At 41.3% G+C, this 22182-nt stretch overlaps 1 protein-coding gene across 4 annotated transcripts in view; it reads left to right on the forward strand.

Annotated features, from left to right (window-relative positions):
• The window catches only part of Htr4 (5-hydroxytryptamine receptor 4), a 172106-nt gene that overhangs the window by 10312 nt on the left and 139612 nt on the right, over nt 1-22182 (forward strand). For all 4 annotated transcript variants that reach the window (XM_026783582.1, XM_026783579.1, XM_026783580.1 and 1 more), the window contains exon 2: nt 8639-8711. In XM_026783582.1, the coding sequence (XP_026639383.1) occupies nt 8686-8711 (26 nt within the window). In that variant the 5' untranslated portion in view covers nt 8639-8685. The remainder of the gene's footprint in view (nt 1-8638; nt 8712-22182) is intronic.

A 22182-nucleotide genomic window follows, 5' to 3' on the forward strand; every position in this document is an offset into this window, starting at 1 on the left:
GGCCTATTTTTTCACTACACACACACACACACACACACACACACACACACACACTCTCTCTCTCTCTCTCTCTCTCTCTCTCTCTCTCTCTCTCTCTGAAACAGCAGGGAGATTTCAAAGATAAATTAGCACATATCCGAGTCCTTCTCATCAACATAAGCAACAGTGGTTAGAATAGAAAATGAAGAACTCCAGAGATGACTTTGTGGTTAAGAGTTTGCTGCTCTTCTAGAGGATCCAAGTTTGATTGCCAGCACTCAGACACATCAGGTGGCTTACAACTCCAGCTCCAGGGCATCAAACACACTCTCTTCTGGAATCTGAGGGCACCTGTATTCAGCCTCTATATACCCATGTGTTCTCTCTCTCTCTCTCTCTCTCTCTCTCTCTCTCTCTCTCTCTCTCTCTCTCTCAAATACACACACACACAGGCATGTAATTATAACATAAAAGCTTTGTGAATTGGAAAATGAAAACAGAGCCCATTTCTGCCATACAGTGTGCTAGTGTTTAGTGCCGGAGCCAGCTGTTCCCTGTCATCATGTTGGTTCTCAAGGGGTATGAGTACCATGTTTAGCCAGGACACCACCTTGGTCCTGAAAGTGAGTCTCTGGAGCAGCAGCATCAGCAGTATCCCTGAGCTTATTATAAACACAGATTCTCTACTCTCACCCTCTACTGCTCCTCTTCAGTAGAAACCGGAGGGGGCATTTTGCTTTAAAATGCCCGCTGGTGATTCTCTTGCACGAAAACTACAGCCCTACCATGAACAGCCTCTTACTTTGTTCGGTTCCCATTGCGCTTGGATTTCATTGGAAATCCAAAGTCAAAGTCATCTCAGTCTTCCTCCCCCCCCCCCTCAGATGTGACTGATGGTTTTCTGGCTTTGTTTGGAGCCTCCATTTGTGTGGTCTCTTGCCAAGGCACACAGGTCAATAAGTGGAAAGCTCTGGCGATTTGAATGATCTTCATAATGGCAAGCTTCAAACTGCTCTCGAGTTCTATCCATCCCTCCTCTGGGGCCCCCAATATGGGGCTAATTCCTTCCCCAATGACAAATCATGGTGCTCATTCAACAGGTGCTTGGTGATCTTGCCACCATCTCTCTTGATAGACTCTGGTCAAAAGGAGACATTGATCAAGTGGTCCCAAAATCTATTTTAAGTCTCTCTTAATCTCCTTTCCATCCTGAAAGGCAACGATCCATCCTTAATTGGACCCAGTTTGTCTCTGGTAAGCCTTCTGTTGATGGTTGGGAATCCCCACCTTGTAAAAAGCCCATTTTCTACAAACATTCTAGGTCTGTTCCCTTCAGTTACACATGAAGTTCCTGCTCCTTCTTCATTTTTCCTATGCCCCGTTGCTTTCCCTGCAAGACAGACTGGGTCTGCCTCTTCTGTGGTTGCCACTGCTTAAAATAACAGCTTTTAGCAATGCTGCTAAACTTTCCACTGAGTAACAGTTTATTTACCCATGGATGTTTTCCTTAGTTATTTTTGAAAATAAAATTAAAGAGTGTTTTATATTCATTCAGACACACACACACACACACACACACACACACACACACACACACACCAGCATACTAATATGGATTTATACTTAAGGAAGTGTGGTTGTAACTTGGGACTAAGTATCCTAGAAGACTTAGCTCAAGGAGCATTTTAGCTACCGACCCTCGTAGACCCAACTTGTGGAACACAGGTACTTCTTTTCCATTTGTGTTGTAAACAGTTGCATCTGCACACTGAAACATAAACACTTAAACAAAACAAATAATATGAATTTGGGAAGGGGGTATTTACAAATGAATATATCAATTGGTGGAGGTTAGAAAGATTGTGAAAACAATATCCTACAAATTCCAAGTGTTTCCTGGGAGAGAAGTCCAAGTAAATAGCTAAGGAGAACAATTTTTCTTGTTTAGTGAAAATTTCACAATTGTATCTTTAGATGATTCTTATTTTATACCACGTTTTTTACTTTAAAAGAGTTGGGACTAGTGGACATCACAGCCAGCATAGAGTTTATGGCTGTTTTGAGGTTGTTGGGGTGGTGCTGGTAGGACCATTTATTTACCTTGTGGCTTAAGGTTGGTGGCAGGCTAGACCATCGAGGCAAAGAGGTCAGCAACATACATTTGAGTGAAGAACTCTTTTTTTGGGAGGAGGGGGTTTCAAGACAGGTTTTCTTTGTAGCTTTGGAGCCTGTCCTGCGACTAGCTCTTATAGACCAGGCTGGCCTCGAACTCACAGAGATCTGCTTGCCTCTGTCTCCCTAGTGCTGGGATTAAAGGCGTGCGCCACCACTCCCAACTTTATAACAGTTAACTCTTATAAATACATACTCTTATTTTTTAGTTCTATCTACAAGATGGGTAGGCTATGTTTGATATGGTATGTATATTTCCTTTCATGTTTGGAGTCTGTAATTCTCTGATTTTTTTTTTTTTTTTTTGGCGCTCACCCTACCCAATAATCTGTGACTTTCCACTCCACATCCGGGGAAACTGAGCCCTTGATAGATTTGATTAAGAGGAACAGTGAGTCAGTAGCAGCAGGGTAGGGCTGAGAACACACAGCCCATAACCCCTTTGTCCAGTGCTCGTAGCATGCCAGGCTCGTAGCCTTGATTTAGCTATTAAGATACATAATGTTTTACTTATTCCTGACACTTGTCCAAAACAAAGATATTGAGTATGACCTTTGATGCAGAAATGTAACCCATGTAGCCTTATTCTATAAAGAAATGCGGTCCACCTAAGCACAGTTATGCATGGATATCCATCCATGTAACCAAACCCAGGGAAAGCAAACAAGACACAGCCAATCAAGCTGAGGTTATGACTTAGCTGCAGGTGGGCAGGTGTTGGCATCATACCAAACTACATCGATCTTCCATTCCAATAGGTGGGGGTCATTGCAGGTGAATCCAGTGTGCGTATTTCTTATAATAGAGATGCAACCACACACTTTCTGTTAACCTTTAACGACAGTTGCCTAGCAGTATTTCAGGCCATTCTGAGGTGCACTTACCTTTTGGGTTTTCACACCTTTGGTCATTTAAAAACTTAAAAGCCAGAAAACTGAGGCCTCAGATCAACAGTGTGGAGGGCTAGAAAGATGAATTCTTCTTCCCCCTCCCCTCTTACTGTTTCAGGAACAGCACTGTGTGTGGACATGTCCATCAAAGAAAATAAGCCCCGAAGAGTCTGAGTTGCATCCTCCTGTCATTTTCTTTTATGACACATACAGTGTTTGAGTAATTCCAGTGGCTCATCTTGTTGTGGTTCCTGAGAGAATACTGAGACACTCACTGTCCCTCACATGACAGAAAGGGTTGTTAGGCTTTCTCTTCACCCCCCACCTACCTCTCACCAATGTACCGGGCTCATTTTCTGGTAGAAACAATCACCAGGTGTTTATCTGAAAGAGATTCACATGGGGAGCACAGCTCCATTTCTCTTAGACTAAGCGATAGTATATAACATAACTGTCATTAACAACCCCCTAGCTTGGGGTAGGAGGGAAAAGTGAGGATGAATCTCAAAGCGATACAGCTCTGTAGAAGTGATGCAACTTGTATGGCCATATCATACACTCGGGGCTGTTTGTGTTGTTAGTTAAGTAGTAATTGAAGTTCTGAAGTATATTAAGACAGAATTCTAAGGGTAGTGAGTAAAAACACTCATCACACACCCACACCACACACACAGTGAAATTCTCTGAATAAGAGATACTAATGTGCTCATAGCTCTGACTAAATTTTCCCAGCAAACAGCACAAAATACTACAGCGTGTAATTGATTAGTCAAACTAGAATAGGTGCTGATCACTCATCCTTGATTTGCCTTGGTGTCCTTCCCCCTTAACAGAATAGATACTGTCTCACTGGTTAGCATAATGGCCATACTTTTAATTTTCAATGAGCAAAATGCAACACTGAACATTGTTATGAACATAAGTGGTTTACACCTCACATTATAACATTTTTCAAATGTAAACTCAATTTTATTTAACTTTCAATCATTTTCTTTGCTACCCGGATTTCTCTTCTAATCTGCATCTCAGAGCAATATTTATTTATTTATTGAGTATTATTAAGGATTCTTTGAGTTGTGGCAGAACCCTAACTCAAACTGACTTAAAGCAGTAAACTTTGAAACCAGAAAAAGTAAAACAACACCATTGTGGGGGTGGGGCTAGAGAGCAATAGCTAGGGGAATAGTAGGGTGTCAGGTATCTGAAGGGGGGAATTGGTAAAAATGGGAGACGGGATTAGAGAGGAGGCAGTGAGGTAAATAGAGAAGAAGGAGTCAGGAGGGTAAAATAACAATAAGGGTGTGTAGGAAAGGCCATACAGAATCATATATGAACTATCTACCAAAAGTCCTAGTACTTCTAATACATGTTAGTCTATTTGTGTATATATACAGTTTGTATATGAGAATTTCCCATCTGGGTTGGAACCTATAACCACCAGTTTACTAAACCAGCATAATCCCTAACTACACTCTAAATATTTCTCTAAATATTTATATCTAAGTATTTATTAATTTAATTTATTCATTATATATCTAAATGTTTATTACACAGATAAGTGTAGACCTCATCCATCATAAAGGAAAGTTCTCTTACCAGATGGAGACCTTTACAAAAAACCCATGCTAATCAAGATGCAGCGTTAGGGTGGCTAGTTCACACGAATATATCTACAACAAAACTCCTGCACCTAAGACTCAGAGTTCATTGAGGAAGAGGGTCCAGAAAGATTCTAAGAGCTAGAGAAACAGGACGTTTTGTGAGATTACATCCCCTAGGGATGTCAGAGAAACCATACCCATATAGTCTCATCATCACGGCTATGCAAGATAAACCTTGAGTTCTGTAATTTATGGCTTTGTGTTCTGTTCCCAGGTTTGCCATGCGTTAGCTGTGTAACTTAGAAAGTGAATTAAACTCTCTGACCTGGAGCTGGAGATAAAGATTCAGAGATGGGAGGAAAAAGAAACAGTGTCTGGCATTCATAACTACATAGTTAATTGCAGCTAATTAAAATGAAATGGACTCACCCACTAAAGCAATTGCTTTTATTTTATGTGTATGACTGCTTGCCTACATACATGTTTATGCACCTTGTGTGTGACTATGCCTGTGGAAGCCAGAAGAGGGCACTGGCTCCCCTGAGACTAATATTACAGATAATTGTGAGTTGCCATGTGAGTTCTGGGAACAGAACCCAGGACTCTGGAAGAGCAGCCTGTGCCCTTAACTTCTAAGCATCTCTCTACTCTGACTTTGGCTACATTTTACTTATAATGCTGTACTCAAGGATGTTCCTGTGAAATTCCGTTCCCCGCCACAGTGAGAAAGTTGCAGACTTCCAAAACTCAATTTCCTCATTTGTACAGTGAATGAATTACTTAGTTTGACTGGCATGTCTGCAGAGAGACTGCAATGTGCTGGGAACCTTTCTAGGCTTTGAGGATTTTAGAGTGGTTAAGATAACGACTTAACGGAAATTTGCATGAAGTGACAGAAGCGGAACGCAGATGAGAATGCAGTTGACTAGAAGAAATGCATGTACCAGAAAGTAACCAGTACAACATAGAGGACAGGAATTTTCCGGAAATGAGGTCTGAGATTTTATACGTTGAAAAAAAGACTTCCTGGGGAAGTGACATTTGAGGTGAGAGAATAATTTTTGTTGAATCCACAAAGAGGAAACCAAAGCAGAGTTCTTGGGGCGGGGGTGTGTGTGTCTACTTTTGATGTTCAAGAGAAATGGCACAGCTGCGAGTGTGTGGGCAATAAGACGTGCTCACGGACGAGCTGAGTTTGCAGGGAAGCTCAAGCCAGATCGCATGTGTGCATGGTCTGATTAGCTGTGGCGACCAGTTTAGATTTCGCTGTGAGTGATTGGAAGCTACTCAGCTTAGTTTCTGTTCTACTGCTGTGAGGAGACACCCCAACCAAGTCAACTTATACCAGAAAGGGTTCAATTGGGGATTTGCTTACAGTTTCAGAGGGTTAGTCCGTGAACGTCAATGGTAGCGGCTAGGCAGGCTTGGCACTGGAGCAGCAGCTGAGAGCTCACATCTGATCAATACGTTTCAGGCAGAGAGAAATAAGATAGATGGGGCCTGGTGTGGGCTTTTGAAAACTCTAAGCTCATCCCCAGTAGCACACTTTCTAACAAAGTGAAGCTCTTAACCCTTCCCAAATAGTTCCACTAAGTGGGAACCAAGCAGTCAAACATATGAGTCTATAGTGGTCGTTTAAATCACCACACTACTATAACATATGCATACAAGAAATTGTGAGACTTACATTTTTTTTTAAGAGACAGGGTTTTCTCTCTGTAGCTCTGTAGCCTATGATGGCACTCGCTCTGTAGACCAAGCTGGCCTTGAACTCACAGAGATCCGCCTGCCTCTACTGCCCAAGTGCTGGGATTAAAGGCATGTGCTACCACCATCCAAGTTGTGACTTATATTTTTAAATTACTGACATGCTAGAGGGGAGAGGAAGTGACAGTGACTGTCAATCAGGAAACCAAATCAAGAGTGTTGTGGTCTAGGGAGAGAGGCGGAGACTTCAGGTAATATGATTCTGGTTTTGAGCAAGGACGGGGATAGAAAAACAGGAATGAAGATGATGTTTTCAAGTGGTCAGAATGATGATTTGGCTATCGGATGGAGGAAAAGAAATTCCTTGTGAGTAACTGAGTTTAATGGTGGAGTGATGAGTTCAACTGGAAGTGCTTTTTAATAGTCCTGCATGAGATGTCAGGTGGGCAATGAGGATCTGGGAGTAGCCCACAATGGAGATCAACTTCGGGTGCCTATAGTGAACCTTACACACACATGCACACACGCACACAAACACACATGCCACCTGAACAGATATGATCACTACTTCAGGAATGGTTTTACAAAAAGGAGGGACCCTGCTACTCAATAGTAAGGGCTTTGCACTTGTATATTTCAAATAAAATATTACTTGGCTTGACTTCAAAATGGAAGGTAATGGTGGGCAGAGAGATGTTGGTTCAGGCTGTGTGTGTATTTGTGCATTTGAGGCCCTAGGATCCTGCAGGTGGGGCCTTCCCTTCACTTCCCACAACCCTAAAAATTCTGGGTCTGTGTTAGACTTAGAAATTCTAATAAATACTAAATACTAAAAGCAGAAGGCCTGTCCTATGTCCTCCCCTCCCCTCACGGTTGACCATTTTCTTCCTGATGCTACCCAAGGCATCTAAAGGCTTAGGTTGAATTTCATGGTTCTCTTATGCAGATAAACAAACCTGGAGATTTTTTTTTTCTTGGGGAGATTCAATTAGAAAAGCCACAGATGGAATTACAGACTACCAGAGCTGGAAGCTAACCCAGCGATGCTCTCTTAAGATCTCTCCCATGCTCTGAGACGTGAATGATGATGGTGCCTGGAAGGAAAGGGCGATTGCCCAGGGTAACCTGGAGAGGCAGCTGGGCTCTGCCCCTTGCATCCTCCAGTTGAATGTGTGGTGGAACAAATAGGAGGTGAACCTTAAAGGTTCTTTCTCATAGGAGGTTAACAGAGCTAACTTGGTTAAGCGAGAGTTGTGTAGGGGCTTCTGAAAGCCTCCATCCAAGGATCTCCCAGTAATCAGAGATTTAACTTTCTTTACACAAATGCTAGGATTACTTAAACTTAAACTAGAAACCACAAATGAGCCTTGGAGTCCTGAAGACTCAAGATTACTGGACTGGGGTTAGGGAAATGCTCAGTCACAAAAACATTTGCTGCAGTAGCATGAGGACCTGAGTTCAGATCCCTGGCGCCCATGTAAAAGCCAGTCTCGGTCTGTGAGCCTAGTGCTGGGGCAGGGCAGAGATGGGGATCCCGGATGTTTTCTTGCTAGCCAGTCTAGCCGAACTGGTGAGCTTCGGTTCAGGGACAGAATCTCAAAACCCAAGGTTCAGAGTGATAGAGGAGGCTGCATACCGTCGAACCCTGGCCTCCACATATATGCTCACATACATGAATGTGAGCCTGCACTAACACACACAGATGACAGACAGACGACAGACATAGAGAGTCTGATTCCTGGACACCCTAGAAAGTATATTTGCCTGTGCATGCACACATTTTCTGTTTCTGGCCGGAAAGCTAGTATTTACTGGATTATCAAATACCCAACTTTTGTTGTTTATAAAAAGTAACAAACCTGAAAGACCTCTTAGGTAAAAAATACTTGACCATTTTAGACCACATACTATTTTAATTATAGCAGCGCAGTTACCTATTTTCACTCGTTAGTGTATTAAGGCAGATCATAGAAATAAGCTATGTTTCTGGGAAGAACGAAGCAAAACAAGTAAGTGGATTAGCACAGAGTGAAGAGAAGTAACCTGTATGCTTTCATCCCAGGAGATCAGTGGAACAGAATCTTTCTGTAGCATTCAGAAAAAGTGCCTCATGCCCCCACTACCTCAGTGTGCTGGTAGCTCTTTGATATAATACTGGTTATTCAATCATTCTACAAAATGAAAATCCCAGTCAATAGAAAGCAATACTTGTTCGGCATTTTCTTCCTGTAATGAAGACCTTTATTTTTCCACGTTGCCTTCCTTCCTAACGTCTTATTTTCCTTGCAGGATCCTGTGGGCACTGACATCCAGCACACTCATGCCCATTTCCTGTAATGGACAAACTTGATGCAAATGTGAGGTATGCTGCATTTCTGAGTTTATTGTGTGCTGACTGTGGGATTGTGTGCTAGGCAGCCTCTACAAATCTGTTGTGGTGGTGGAATCGCAAGGCCAAAATGGATATTCTCAGCTGTTTTGTGTATAAACCATGAGTACGGTATACTGTTTGATTATTAGTGCTTTGTTACTATACGCTTAAATGATGAAAACCTAGCTGTTAATGTTTGAATCAGTAGACACCAGTTAAAGGTACATACTCATTTTTGCAATAAGAAAAATGATGCATTTAAGCGGAAGCAATGCTCTAAAGATGGTCTATCTGTAGCTAAATTTTAGATGTCAATTCAAGTAGCTTTGTCTTGCATGACTTGGTTGGCCCACTTCCATTTTCAGCCCAGGGCATCAGATGGTGGTTAGCTGATACCAGTTGTAGTGTTCTGTGTGGAGTTATGTTAACCTAAATGGTTTTGCTGGTGTTGTTATTGTAATTTTCTGTAAGCCTTGGGGGATAGGATGTTCTTCCTAAAGGTGTATTATGATTTATTTGGCGTTACCAATCAGTGCAAAGAAAGTTGCACTTAAGGCCGCTTACGCGGTCTGCTGTTACAGCACTAGAGGGTGAAGATTACCCACAGGGATAATCTTGAGAGTTGGAAGGCATCCTAAGGTCACATCCCTTGTGAAATCCCAGGAACCATTACTTTTTCTCTTTCATATGAGACCAATAGGGAAGTATGTTCCAGGTGTCAACCAGGGGTCTGTCTTCTGGTTTGCTGTGGAAGAAACTCTGACAGCTGGCTTGACAGGACCTCTGACTTTCTCTGACTTGAGTGCACTATGTGCCAAAGTTGCCCTGTCATTCCATGAGGGGATCCCTGAAGGGCAGAGAGGGTATCTTACAATAGAGCATAGCATCCCTGGCACCTGCTGAGTATTGACTAAAGAGCCGTTGATGAGCCAGTCATCAGTGTAGCATACATATTTCAAATAGCCTTGTGTTCCAGTCCACCTAGATATAAAAAGGGATAATTTAGCAACACTGTATTTACGCTCTCAGCAGAAAATATGGTGGGCTTTGTTATTTACCCAATAGTAGGTAGTTTGGTGTTGTTCTAAGACTCCACGTGGAGTTTTAAACCTACTGGTGTGTGTTTTACTTCCCTCTCAAAGCTTGTGAAGTTATTTATGCAGGGAAAACATAGTAGGAGACAGAGGACATCGGTTTTCAGTTGTTAACCAAAATTCAGAGTGGGCAGTAGTGATGGTACAACATTACAAGACAGCTTTAAGTTCTCAATGTTGGATCAAATGGGGTCAGTTGGTTAAAACACACCACTGGGGGTAATAATTGAGACACCGTGATCTCTTACGTTGCTAGCTTTTCGACATTTATTCATAGCAGTATTAGCTGTGGATGGCAAAATATGATTCTATTAAGTGAACATTAGCTGTTCTCCTGGGCTATTGAGAAACAATGGTGTGGGATTCAAGATGATCTCACACCCCAGAATGTTGTCTGTGGACTGTTCTCTCAGTCCGTTTTCTAACCGGATCCGATCAACATATGTTCGTCCTTATCCACTCCCCCTCTACCCACAATATTAGTAACAGGCAAATGTCATGGACTTTCTATTCATTTCCTGCTCAGTACAGCCTCTGAGTGTCCATAAAAAAAAAAAGGACATTTTGGCTCACACTTGCCAAATTGTGATACATACGTCATTAGTAATTTACAATGAACTTAGGTGATTTTTATTTATTACAGAGAGTAAAAGGAATTTCCTTTTATATAAATATATTTAAATTTGAAAGTGAGTTTATGTAAAGAAAATTATTATTAATAAATTAACGTAAATAATCACAATGGTTCAGTATAAATGATGATATTCTAGAATGTTCTAGGTGTCACTAGATAGAGTAAATTTTACCCCTTTTCAATTGCTGCCTTCAAATGGAAAGCAAATACATAATGAGGCGAGTGCTGAAAGCTCTAGGTTCTGGCTCAAGACAGGAATTCTTTTACTTGTTCTGACAGAGGAAAACCAGTGAGGGGGAGAGAAAGATAGAACAAAAAGAACATCTGTGCTCAGATGGGAAGTGACTTAACAACCGATGGTCTTGCAGCTATAACAGACATTGAGATTAGATATACATATTAGTGGATATGTATACCCCCACTGATCTCTCTCTCTCTGTGTCTCTCTCTGTCTCTCTGTCTCTCTGTCTCTCTCTCTCTCTCTCTCTCACACACACACACACACTTCACAGTGGTATGTGTATTGAAGTCTCCTAGGACTCAATCTTTTAACAACATGAACTTGCAGAAAATTGGGTGTTGAATGTTTGTATTGTTGGATGTGTGAGATCATAGTGAGCTACAATGTTGATTTGTGTCACTCCATCTAATACTTAAACAATTCTAGGAGCTACATATCATTATTATCATATACATCATTATTATCTACTTTACAGTGTATATCAATTAACAAATAAAGGTTATTTATGCTCAGGGTCTGTAGTAATATAAGCGGTGGGGCTGCGTCACCAGCACCCCAGCCGCCCGCACCGCTAGCTTTACCCAAAATAATTACACGGACACTGTATTCTTTTAAACACTGCTTGGCCCTTTAGCTCTAGCCCTTACTGGCTAATTCTGATATCCCAATCAACCCATCTCTAATAATCTGTGAGCACCGGTCTTACCGGGAAGATTCTAGCCTACGTCCATCCTGGGTCGGAGCTTCATCGCATGTGTCTGCCTGGGAGAGAGGAGGATGGCATCTCTGAGCTCACTTCCTCTTCCTCCCAGCATTCTGTTCTGTTTACTCCTCCCACCTATGTTTTAACCTATCAGGGCAAGCAGCTTCTTTATTTAATTAACCAATGACCTTCCTCCATCAAGGGTCATTAAATACTCTGTTTTCTTTTGTCCTATAATGGTTTGGTCAAGGAGTTTATGGTGTGTGTGTGTGTGTGTGTGTGTGTGTGTGTGTGTGTAAGCTAAAGAGAGATCTGCGGTTACATTTCTTCCTGGGTAAATATGGAAATATAGTTTGGAAAAGTGAATGAATAATCAATAAGGAACACCCCAAAGAATCAGAGAGGGGTGACATTGCAAACATCTTGGGAGAAATTTCAGAAATAATTCTCACATGCATGGATGGTTAAGATTGAGGAACCTAATCTAATCAACTCTCACAAAACATGAAGGGACGGAGAACTCTTCGGTTGAATTTAGAGCTAAATATAAAGTCTTCCAGTTTATTAAACCATATTGACCGCTTCAGCTTTTGTTCATTTGCTAGAACTGAATTTGCTTTTATGGCTTCGTCTTTGCTATTATCTATCTGCCAGAGTTCTCGGCTAGCAGCTTCGGGTACTAACCCTGGTAAACATAATCAGAGCTAATTTGGGACCAGCTATCATGAAGTTTAAAAACTTAAGGCCACAATGTTAGAGGGCCATGTTTTAAAATGGGCAAAGACGTGAGGAATGTGAGCCCTATAGTGAGATAAGCAGTGAGCCATGTTCTTTGTGCGTTATAAGAAGAATAAGAAGATAAACACTAGATCTTGATTGTGGAGGCATGAACTGCAGTGCAGATGCTTTCTCCTGAAGGCTCTCCAACAAGAGCAGGATTGCAGGGTGGCCTGAGTCACGATGACGCACCGCAGTGAGTCAGGACTGGAGAGCGAGTTCTGACCTTTTCTTCCTTTCATAACCAGTGTCTCACAAGTTTCACAGTCATCTTGCAGCTTTTTCTAAACAATTTGGTATGGAATTCAAGGAGTTTTGGCCCCTGTGTCTCTTTTTGGGGCTTTGGGGTAGACAGCTGTCTTCTTTTCTGAGGAGGGTTGGAGGAAAAGGAAGCAGTATATCTAATTTACAGCAGCTGTTCTTCCTAGCTCTCCTTAGAGTTAGGAAGGGTAACTCACTGGTTCTCCCTTCTCTGCAAGACTGGGAAGACATTTAATGTGTCTCTAAAGGGTTGCTGTTTCACTTCAGAGACAGCCCGAATTCAAAGTTTGTATAACTGCATATGCTTCCACTGATACCTATTATCGACTCAGGTGTGACCCCTGAAAGCAAACCAGGTCTCCATTCTTTCTTCCTGTTACCTGTTACAGGTAAAAGGTGTCTGCTTTCCATGACTTTATTCTCTGAATGCTTAGTTCTAGAAAGCACAGGGTTCAGGGAAGCATTGTGTAGATAGAAGAAAGCTTTGGTGTGTCTTGAAGCAATGACCCCAGGCGTTGAGTAAAAGCAGTCTTTTTTCTACTTAGCTTTCTTGTATTGGTAGCTTCTTGCCATCCTGAATTTACCTTTTTACCTGCTGGGATCTCTGAACTTCTCTCTTTACTGCCTCTGCAGTGTCCAGAGCTTCTTCCTTCTTCAATAAGAGCATCCTCATCTGGGATTCTGTTTCTTCTCTTCAAAATGCTTCTGTGTTTTCTTATTAATGTTTCCTATTAGCAAGCAACAAAGCATCTTATGCATTGAAAAATCATAAATGGTGGCAATCTCCTTCTTATGCTAGGGTTCTAAAACACTGAGAGCCAAGCCTACAGCTGGTAAAAGCAAGGGTGCGAAGGTGTTGGGGCTCTCACGTGCATTCATTTTTTTCCTCCCAACTCCTTTTGGTCTCTTTGGCTTCATTTGCTTTCATGATAGCACACCTGCATGATCGTAGGCTGATTAAAACAGAGAGACAAAGCCCAAAAGTTGTATATTCCAAACACAAAAGCAGTGTCTTGCTTCATACAGCATATGACATTAATTTAAAACCATAACAAAGATAAGTGGTTGGGTTTGGGTTTATTAAACAACCAGTTGCCGTAATGTGGTGTGCTTAGTTACAGTTTGTTACTTCAAGACATTGCATTAGGTATCAGTGTGACTACAAAATGTATTGAAATTATCCAGTTTTATAAATGAAGAAAGGGTAACAATTGTGTCAATAGAAAGGTTGGTTTGGGGTCTGATTATTAGTAGTGGTGACAGTACATATCTTAAGTTTGACAAACGTCTGGGGATGAAGTTAGAATTTTTAGTGCTAACTGTTTCAAAGTCTTGAAGCAATTCACAGATGTAAATTGTCCTCCCCAGGGACTAAGCAATATGGAATGGAATCAATTTGAAACTAGGGTTAATTCGTGCTTGTAACCTGGCAATTGGAGCTGGTAACAGGTGCAATGTTAAGGCAGGGAAATGTTGTACAAGAAATCTCTCCTCAGGCTCTGAAATTGTGACATTCATTAGCATATAAGGAGAAACTGAGTGGGTATGGTTTCAAAGGAGTTGTTTTTATATTGCTGTAAATGGGGATAATACTCAGCTTTACAGCCCGGCTGACAAAGTGGTGAGTTTTCCATGAATTCTTTTGATTAGATGAGGGACACAGTGAATTTGAGTTGAAATTCACCCTGTATTGAATATCTCTGCGCTTAATAGGGGCCCAGGGAACCTGAAGCAACGCATGCATCACAGATTACCAGCAGGGCAGCAAGGGGTGTGTGCATTTCCTGACTGGATTTCAGCTAACATACCTCCTCTGTAGACAGAGGGCTTTCCAGAGTTCCACAGTGCTTCTGCTCCTTACCCAGTAGGTCACTGCAGCAACTGGGGTCACGTGGCTTATGGAAACAATCCACCTGTGGGTTTGGGTCTCACCTTTCCTCGTGACTGGATACATGGCCCTGAATAGGCTTATTTAGTCTCTAAGCCTTCAGTTTGCAGCTTTTGTCAAAGTTAAAGAACCTGCACATTTCTTGCATCTTGGACATGGACCACTTGGAATAAATGGTGTGAGTTTTGTCCAGGGTCACCACAGAGATCATGAAAAGTGGGTGTTTGTAACTCCTGGGACTAATAATTTCTTGATTGCTTAAATTCACTTTCTACTTAACTGAATGACCTTACTAATAATTTGTTGACATTTTTGAATATTTGCCTCTGATTACATTTATTATCTGGTATGGAAACAAAGGCTTCCAAAGAGGACAGAAAATCTTCAAGATTGTAATAATTACTGATTTATTAGGAATGAAAGCACTGGGCACTATCCAGCACTCCTTCTACTTTATTGTGAGGTATACAAGAACCTGAGCACACTCTTGTCCAGGAATTAAAGAACCTAGGATGAAATCCCATGTACTTTTGATTCCTGGTCTTATACCGAATTCAATATGACCATCTCTCATGTATATATAATCAATACAATAGAAACTGGTATATATTTTTCAAGAATGGAGCTTTCATTCAGGAACTTGATCACAAGTTGTCTGCAGGTGCTGTCATCCAGCGCCATGGGTCTTCTGCAGGTGCAATCACCCAGAGCCATGGGTCTTCTACAGGTGCCATCACCCAGAGCCATGGGTCTTCTGCAGGTGCCATCACCCAGAGCCATGGGTCTTCTGCAGGTGCTGTCATCCAGAGCCATGGGTCTTCTGCAGGTGCTGTCACCCAGTGCCATGGGTCTTCTGCAGGTGCCGTCACTAAGCGCCATGGGTCTTCTGCAGGTGCCATCACCAAGCTCCATGTGTCTCCTGCAGGTGCCGTCACTAAGCGCCATGGGTCTCCTGCAGGTGCTGTCACCCAGCGCCATGGATCTAGAAGTGCTGCTGCTGTACCAGTTCTTGCTTCTGAAAGCATTTTTTTCTGCAGAAAACATTTTCTGATACAGGAGGAAAATATCTTTTTCACACCATCTCGTCTCCCATTTTTAAACTTCTTATTTAGAAAACAGAACCACAAATCCCCAGACAAGGAAGTTTTGACAAATACAGTTTTCGATACTCTAGCTGTCTCTGGATGAGATAAGGGCATGAAAGAATAGGCATAGCTCCTCATCATGTGACCTGGGTTCCTTCTGGATTGTGCAGCTGCAGAGTTTGAGGTTGACTGGGACGATAGTAACATCGCCATCTAAAGCTGTCTCTTTGACCATAGAAAGTCTCTGGCCCCACATATTTTGTGACTTGTGGTAGGAAACTGGATTTTTCCTAACAGGTGGCACTTGGAAGTATCTTGAATTTTGTCTGATTTGCCAGCTGAGTTCTTGTAGCCTCCTGTGCTTTGTGTCTCACCAAGGCAAGCTTTGCCTGTAGCCGATGAATGGCCAGTTGCCTTCTGCCTATAAGAGTGTACCTTGACTCAGACAGAACAAAAATTATTTTAAATTTTCTATATGTGTACTTTATTTTCACTTCCTCCCTTCCTTCTCCTTCCTCTAGCCTCCTCCTATGTCTTCACTTTATGACACCCCATCTCAACTTTATGACTTCTTTTCTTTAATTGTCATTGATATATATATGTATACAAATAAATGAATAAATAAATAAGTATATTCTACTGAGTTCATTTAGTGTTCTTCATATGTATATATTTTTAAAGTTGACCCAAGTAACCAAGTGAGGGCTTATCCCTCGGGAAGGCCCATTTCACCTCTCTCAACAGTTATTGTCTATGGCTCTGCATCTAGGAGTGGGACCTTGTGAGATTTTCTCCATCCATGTTGGCATGTCAACTGGTGTCATTATCCAGGTCTTGACAGGCAACCATGTTGTTGGAAGATTTCATGGGTGCAGCTTTCCTGTCACATGTAAAAGACAGTGTCTCAGCAGACATCCTGGTCCTCTTCTCTTAAAATATTTTCACCTCTTCTCCTGTGATGTTTCCCACGCCCTAGGCATGGGGCTTGTGTTGTAGACAAGAAAAATCCACATTCCTTCAAATCACTACTCACAGTCATCCTCCTGCCTGTCTTTCATGGCACCTGCAGAACTGGCTGCTAGTCTCTTGATGTCCTGTTGTCCCTTCGTGGGTTCTTCTGAAGTCCTGCTAGCTCTTGTCAATCTTTAATTGAAATCTCCTATTCTAGAAGCATGCATATAGATAGCTTCTTATGGCCTTACATAAATCAATAACTTGGGGAGGTAGAGGTAATGACTAATTTTGCCAAAAAAATGTATCTAAATTATCCTCACTTTCCACCCAGTAAAACTCACCTCAGTACTTAATAGGATTACAGTGTGGTCTGTATTGAAGGGTCATCTGTATTACAGACAGGTTAGGTTATTTTTTTCTTTTTTTTTGGTAAGAATGTGATGTGAGATTCAAGAAACATAAAACTTAAAGTATTGCACTGTCTCAAAAAGTGTCATTGTTCAATGCTCTTATAACTTTGTACATAATAGGCATAGATGCATATTTATTATATGACAATAAAATGCAAAAGAATAATGAAAATAAAATGCTAACTAAACTTATTTAGTCATTGCATACTGTTCACATTACCAAACTGTGATGTGTTATAATTAAAATAAAGATTTAACCTTACACACATGCACACACATGTACAAACACACAAATGCGTCCATATATGTGAAGCACATAATTGATGCTCAGAATTATTTGAATTATTAGGGTTCTACTTATGTCTAATAGCCCCTTGCAGTTCCATAAAATAACACCAAAGAAATAAAAAGGGTTTCAGAAGAGTGAGGGACTCTTTCTGAGATCTCAGTTTACACACACACACACACACACACACACACAAACACACACTTATATATAGTGATTTACCCAAGACTATGAAAGACCCTCAGAGAGGACCTTTTTCTCCGATGAAGACCCCAGAACCAGGACACTCCAAGACCAGGCCACAGGATGCAATTAGCAAGAGGTTTATTGAGTAAACACAGGTACCTGTGGGCAGCAAAGTCTGTTGGAGGACTTCGCGCACCTGCTAACTGGAGGGCGGGCTTTTTATAGGGAAGAGCAAACAACAAGTTTACAGAAGCAAAACAAAAGCATGGTTATCGGTCACTTTGTTGATGTGCTATCTTATTGACATCCTGCCTTGCAGTCTCTCTATCTCAAGACATCCTGCTCTCTCAAGCACATGGGATGTTCTTATGAGAGCAGGCTGGCTGCTGATCCGGAGAATTTTTTTTTTTAAAGCAAACAGGACTTTCCCCCCGGGAGCATGCTAGCTGCGGGTTTTGAGGAGGGGGTCTGTAGGGTCTTTCAACTAAAATACAAGTCTTTGTTGCCCAAAGCACTGCTTATTTCAAATTATCTCTCTCCAACTGTTCGAAGACAAACTATTTCCTAATGTGTGTATAAATTTAGATTAAAATGTTACATAACCACCACTAAATCTGAAAAAAAGGGCCCCAGAGAATAACATTAAAATATAAAACGGTCTATCCTCGATGCTTTGAGCATTTGATAAGAACAGCTTGCCATGATGTAGTCATTCTGTGAAACAGGTGACTTGAATAAGCTCACTTCTGAAAATACTGGACGATCTTTATTAATAGGTTGCAGTATTATACATGAATCAGCTGAGTCCAAAAGGGATCTTTATTTTTACCAAAGTCACATCTCTGAAAGTTGGAGGACAACTTGTAGAAGTCAATTGCTTCGTTAACCACATGGGTTCCAGAGATTGATCTCACTCCAGTCATTAGAGTCTTACAGTTGGTTCTGTAGAAGTTATGTTGCTGGAAAGGTCTACCATTTGACATTTTAGTCTTGATGCCAAAACCAAAGGTTTAGCAGATGTGGTTTGGTTATGGGTTTTTACAAAGTGACTAAAACCCTCGGTGGGGGGCAGGAGAGACAGTTTTCCCGAGTGGCTGCGCTTCCTTCTTACTTGAACGACACTGAACTGTTCTGTTACTTAAGGCACTCCACAGCATGCCTGTGGCTGGAGGGTCTGTGATCTGCTGGCCTGGCCCCATAGTGTTTTTACTTGAGCACTTAATTTGGGAAAACACTAGTTAGAATTATCTCTAAAGTTACAGATCTATATTATGACATATGCTTTCACTTTGATATTTAATTTATTGTCCTTTAGCAAATGGGATTTGTTCAATTTAAGACATTTTTTTTTTCAAGTAAGGAATCAGAACAGGTTTCTGAATAAACACCTGGTAAGTGATTACCATTTTATCAGCCGGCAGGCATTTGAGCCACGTTCTATTCGCGTTTCTAAAGAACTGAAGGAATAACCTTTCCCTCTCTCATCTGCTCACCGTCTTGCTCCTCAGCTTACAATGGCTTTTTCTACTTCAGTGCTGGTGAAAATTTTTATACAACTACTCATCTCTGATTGCTCAGTGCTAGAGTAGTAGATACAGGTGCATACTTATTGTAAGCATCCTAAACTCTCGCTGTGAGAAGCGAGACTCACATTTTCCAGTCTCTTTGTCTCGAGTGCCACGATTGCTCATTTTTATAATAACTTCCAGGAAATGTGTGTAAAGAGATGTATAAAGTTATAGTGATTTTTGTTGCATGTATTTATTTATTTGTGTATGTGTGTGTGTTGTGTGTGTGTTGCGTGTATGTGTTGTGTGTGTGTTGTGTATGTGTTGTGTGTGTGTATGTGTGTGTGTTGTGTGTGCAGTTACACGGCCACACGTGGAGGTCACAGGACAACTTGGGGGTCCTCTTACATAGCTCTAAGTGAGGGTACAGTGAAAGTACCTAACCAGATCACTGCATGGGTAGAAAGAAAGGTTTATTGAGGACCAAACTGCCAAGGCAACTTCTTCCCCCTCTCCGCAGTGACCTGGGAGAAGGAAAAACACAATGGGGAGAAAAGCAAGCAGAGTTTATGTCAGCACAAAGAACTGATACAGTCTGTTTGGATTGCTGGAGAACTAGGGAGCTAGTTGTCCCTGCCCAAGGTAGTTGACCTTTGGGGCAGATTTAGAGAGATTCCTGGTGAATGGACATTACCTTAAGAGATTTGCTTTATAATGAACTGAATGGGATAGGAATTGATTCCTAAAAGGACCAATGATTGTTCTGACTCCTGGAAGAAGAAGGTGGCTCCTTAGGTTCTGAGAGCAAGGAGACTGTCCTTTTATGAAGCCATTTCCTTCCTGAGGTTCCAGGGCTCGCTCTTGCTCTAACTTGCAAAGCCTCTGCATGTATTGTATAATTAGGGAGTATATAAACATTAGGATCCTGACCCTTCTGATAGCTGCTAGCCTTTGATGAACACTTATGGGAGCAAACCACCTACAGCAAGTCTATAGGCGATATCAGAATTATGGAAATTCTTCCACTTTCTATACTCTTTGATGGTGAGAATCCAATTTAGTTCTTTGCAGAGTAAATAATTTCTTCATGACCTGTGAAGACTATCATGTAAGAAATGCCCAAATATTTGAAAAATAAATAGTGCAGTGAGTTCCTGTGAGTTTTAAACAAGCTATGGCAGCTAAGAGCTCAAGCCAACTTAATACTTCAGTACAGAGCATCTCTTTCCCAAAGGGAATGTTTGGATAGTTTGCTCTGATACTGAACTAAAATTTATCATTACAGTATTGACAGAAGTTTTGCAAAACAATAAAGTCACCCGAGGGATCTTGAGAATCAGAAGTGTGGCTGATTACTGTTTATAACCTTAAGCATATTGCCTTCCTATTTTTATTTCATTTCATCTTGTGTTTTCGTCTGTTTGCTTGCTTTTGAGACAGGACTTACCACTGCAGCACAGGCTAGCCTCAGAGTGGTAGCAGTCTTTCCGCTTCAGCCACTTTGGCACAAGACATATTTCTTTCTGTGTCGCTACTGTAGATGGGTTCCATCACTTAGTTTGAGAAAGATCAGCAGCTAGTCAGTTCTCTTTAACTGAAAGGTTTTATAGGTTGGATAGTCAGCCTGAAGCCATAGAAACAGCTTCTTATCCTAAGCACATAGGTGTGAATAAAAGTAGAAAAAAAAACACAAAGGTTAATCCTCTTAAGAAAAAAGAAAAACTTTTAAGAAGCTCTATTTATTTGCATGTTTCTAGGGCAGATCATTTAATACTGGGTAACCAATCTGTATTCCCCTTCCTGGGGAAGATTATGTCTTCCCCTCTGTGTTCCTTAGTTGTCTGTAGCTTTTTGTCTAGGGTTGAAGCCTTGTAGGCCACTCCCCTACACACATCAACATTTCTATTGGTGTCATCCTTGTTCAGGTCCTGTTTAGGCTGAAATATCGGTAAGACTTCAAGAGTGTAGGCTCTGATATTTCTAGGAGACACAATCTCATAGTAAACTTTCTATTACTTGTGCTCGTACATCTTCCTATCCCCTCTTTTGCAATAATCCCCAAACACACACACACACACACACACACACACACACACACACACACACACACACACAAATTAAAAAAAATGGCCATGAATTTGAAAGAGAGTGAGGTGAGGGGGTGGGTACCTGGAAGGGTTTAGAGGGATCGGAAGGGAGGGAGAAATGTAATTAAATTATCTCATGAAAACACAGAAGCATTTAAGAAAAAGACTCTTACTTTAACTGTTGCAGGGGCACTGATGATGCTAACTAAGTAAAAGTAGGGAAGTTAAAAGTTATTGAAAATACCTCATCTAGTCAGAAAAAAATCCCAAGCACTTAGTCATATTTTTTAAAAACCTGTAATTCATATTTGATTAATTTTGACATGCTTCTATCCAATTATGATGAACTGATGAGATTTTACTCTGTGGGGGGAAAAGTAGTAACCTTTTTAGACAGCTTAATTTAGCTGTGTTTTTTCCCTAAGATTACATAACTTTAACTCTGTCATGGGCTTCCTACTCTTCCTACCTACCTTGTCGTTATGCTTCATCATCTTGCTTCTGAAAGAAATTTTGACCGTGCTGAATATATTCCTTCCTACCTACAGGCCCTTTAATGTTTCCCATGACTGACCATCTTCCTTCTAGGGCTGAGTTCCTACTCATACTCAATATGAACTCATTTGTCACCAGCTGACTCCCCAGAGCTCCGTGAAAGCTCCCGCTATCAGTTGTAATTGTCAAAGTTGTTTGTAATTATTCATTTAACGCGTGTACATCATGTTTCCAGTAGCACGCACACTGCCTGGCATGTTAGAATGTTGGAGGAACTTAGCTAGGTTTGAAAGGCTTTTATTTCACCTCTCAACACTTTGGGCAATATTGTATTATCAAAAGCCCCATATGAAAAAGGTTTGTGCCCAAGGACTATTAATGACAAGACTACCACCACCATGGGCACACATACACACACACACACACACACACACACACACATGTACACACACACACACACACACAAACACACACACCACTGAATCTCAATTGCAACCATAGATTCTGAAACTGAAGAGATGGAAAGATGAACAGCATATGAGTTCTCTGGTTGAAACTGGAATTCCTCTTCTGTGGAATGGGACCTCTAGGGATAAGTTAACTGTGCCCTTTGTTTTTAGCCACTTGTGGGACTGATTCCTTTGCCAGGGCTGTCACCTGACTCCTGCTTCCCCTTTTGCTAACAGACCTGGGAGTACATGATAGATCATTATTTGGGCTATAAGTGTTTTCTTGTTTATTCCATAACAGCTTTATAAAGAGAGATATTCTTACTTATTTGCATGTTATGGAGCTATGTAAAATTACTAGGTCTGCATACAGAGCTCAAACCTCTAAATACTGTGCTACAGCA

The sequence above is a fragment of the Microtus ochrogaster genome, chromosome 18 (genome assembly GCF_000317375.1).
Source record: "Microtus ochrogaster isolate Prairie Vole_2 chromosome 18, MicOch1.0, whole genome shotgun sequence".
NCBI classification, from domain to species: domain Eukaryota; kingdom Metazoa; phylum Chordata; class Mammalia; order Rodentia; family Cricetidae; genus Microtus; species Microtus ochrogaster.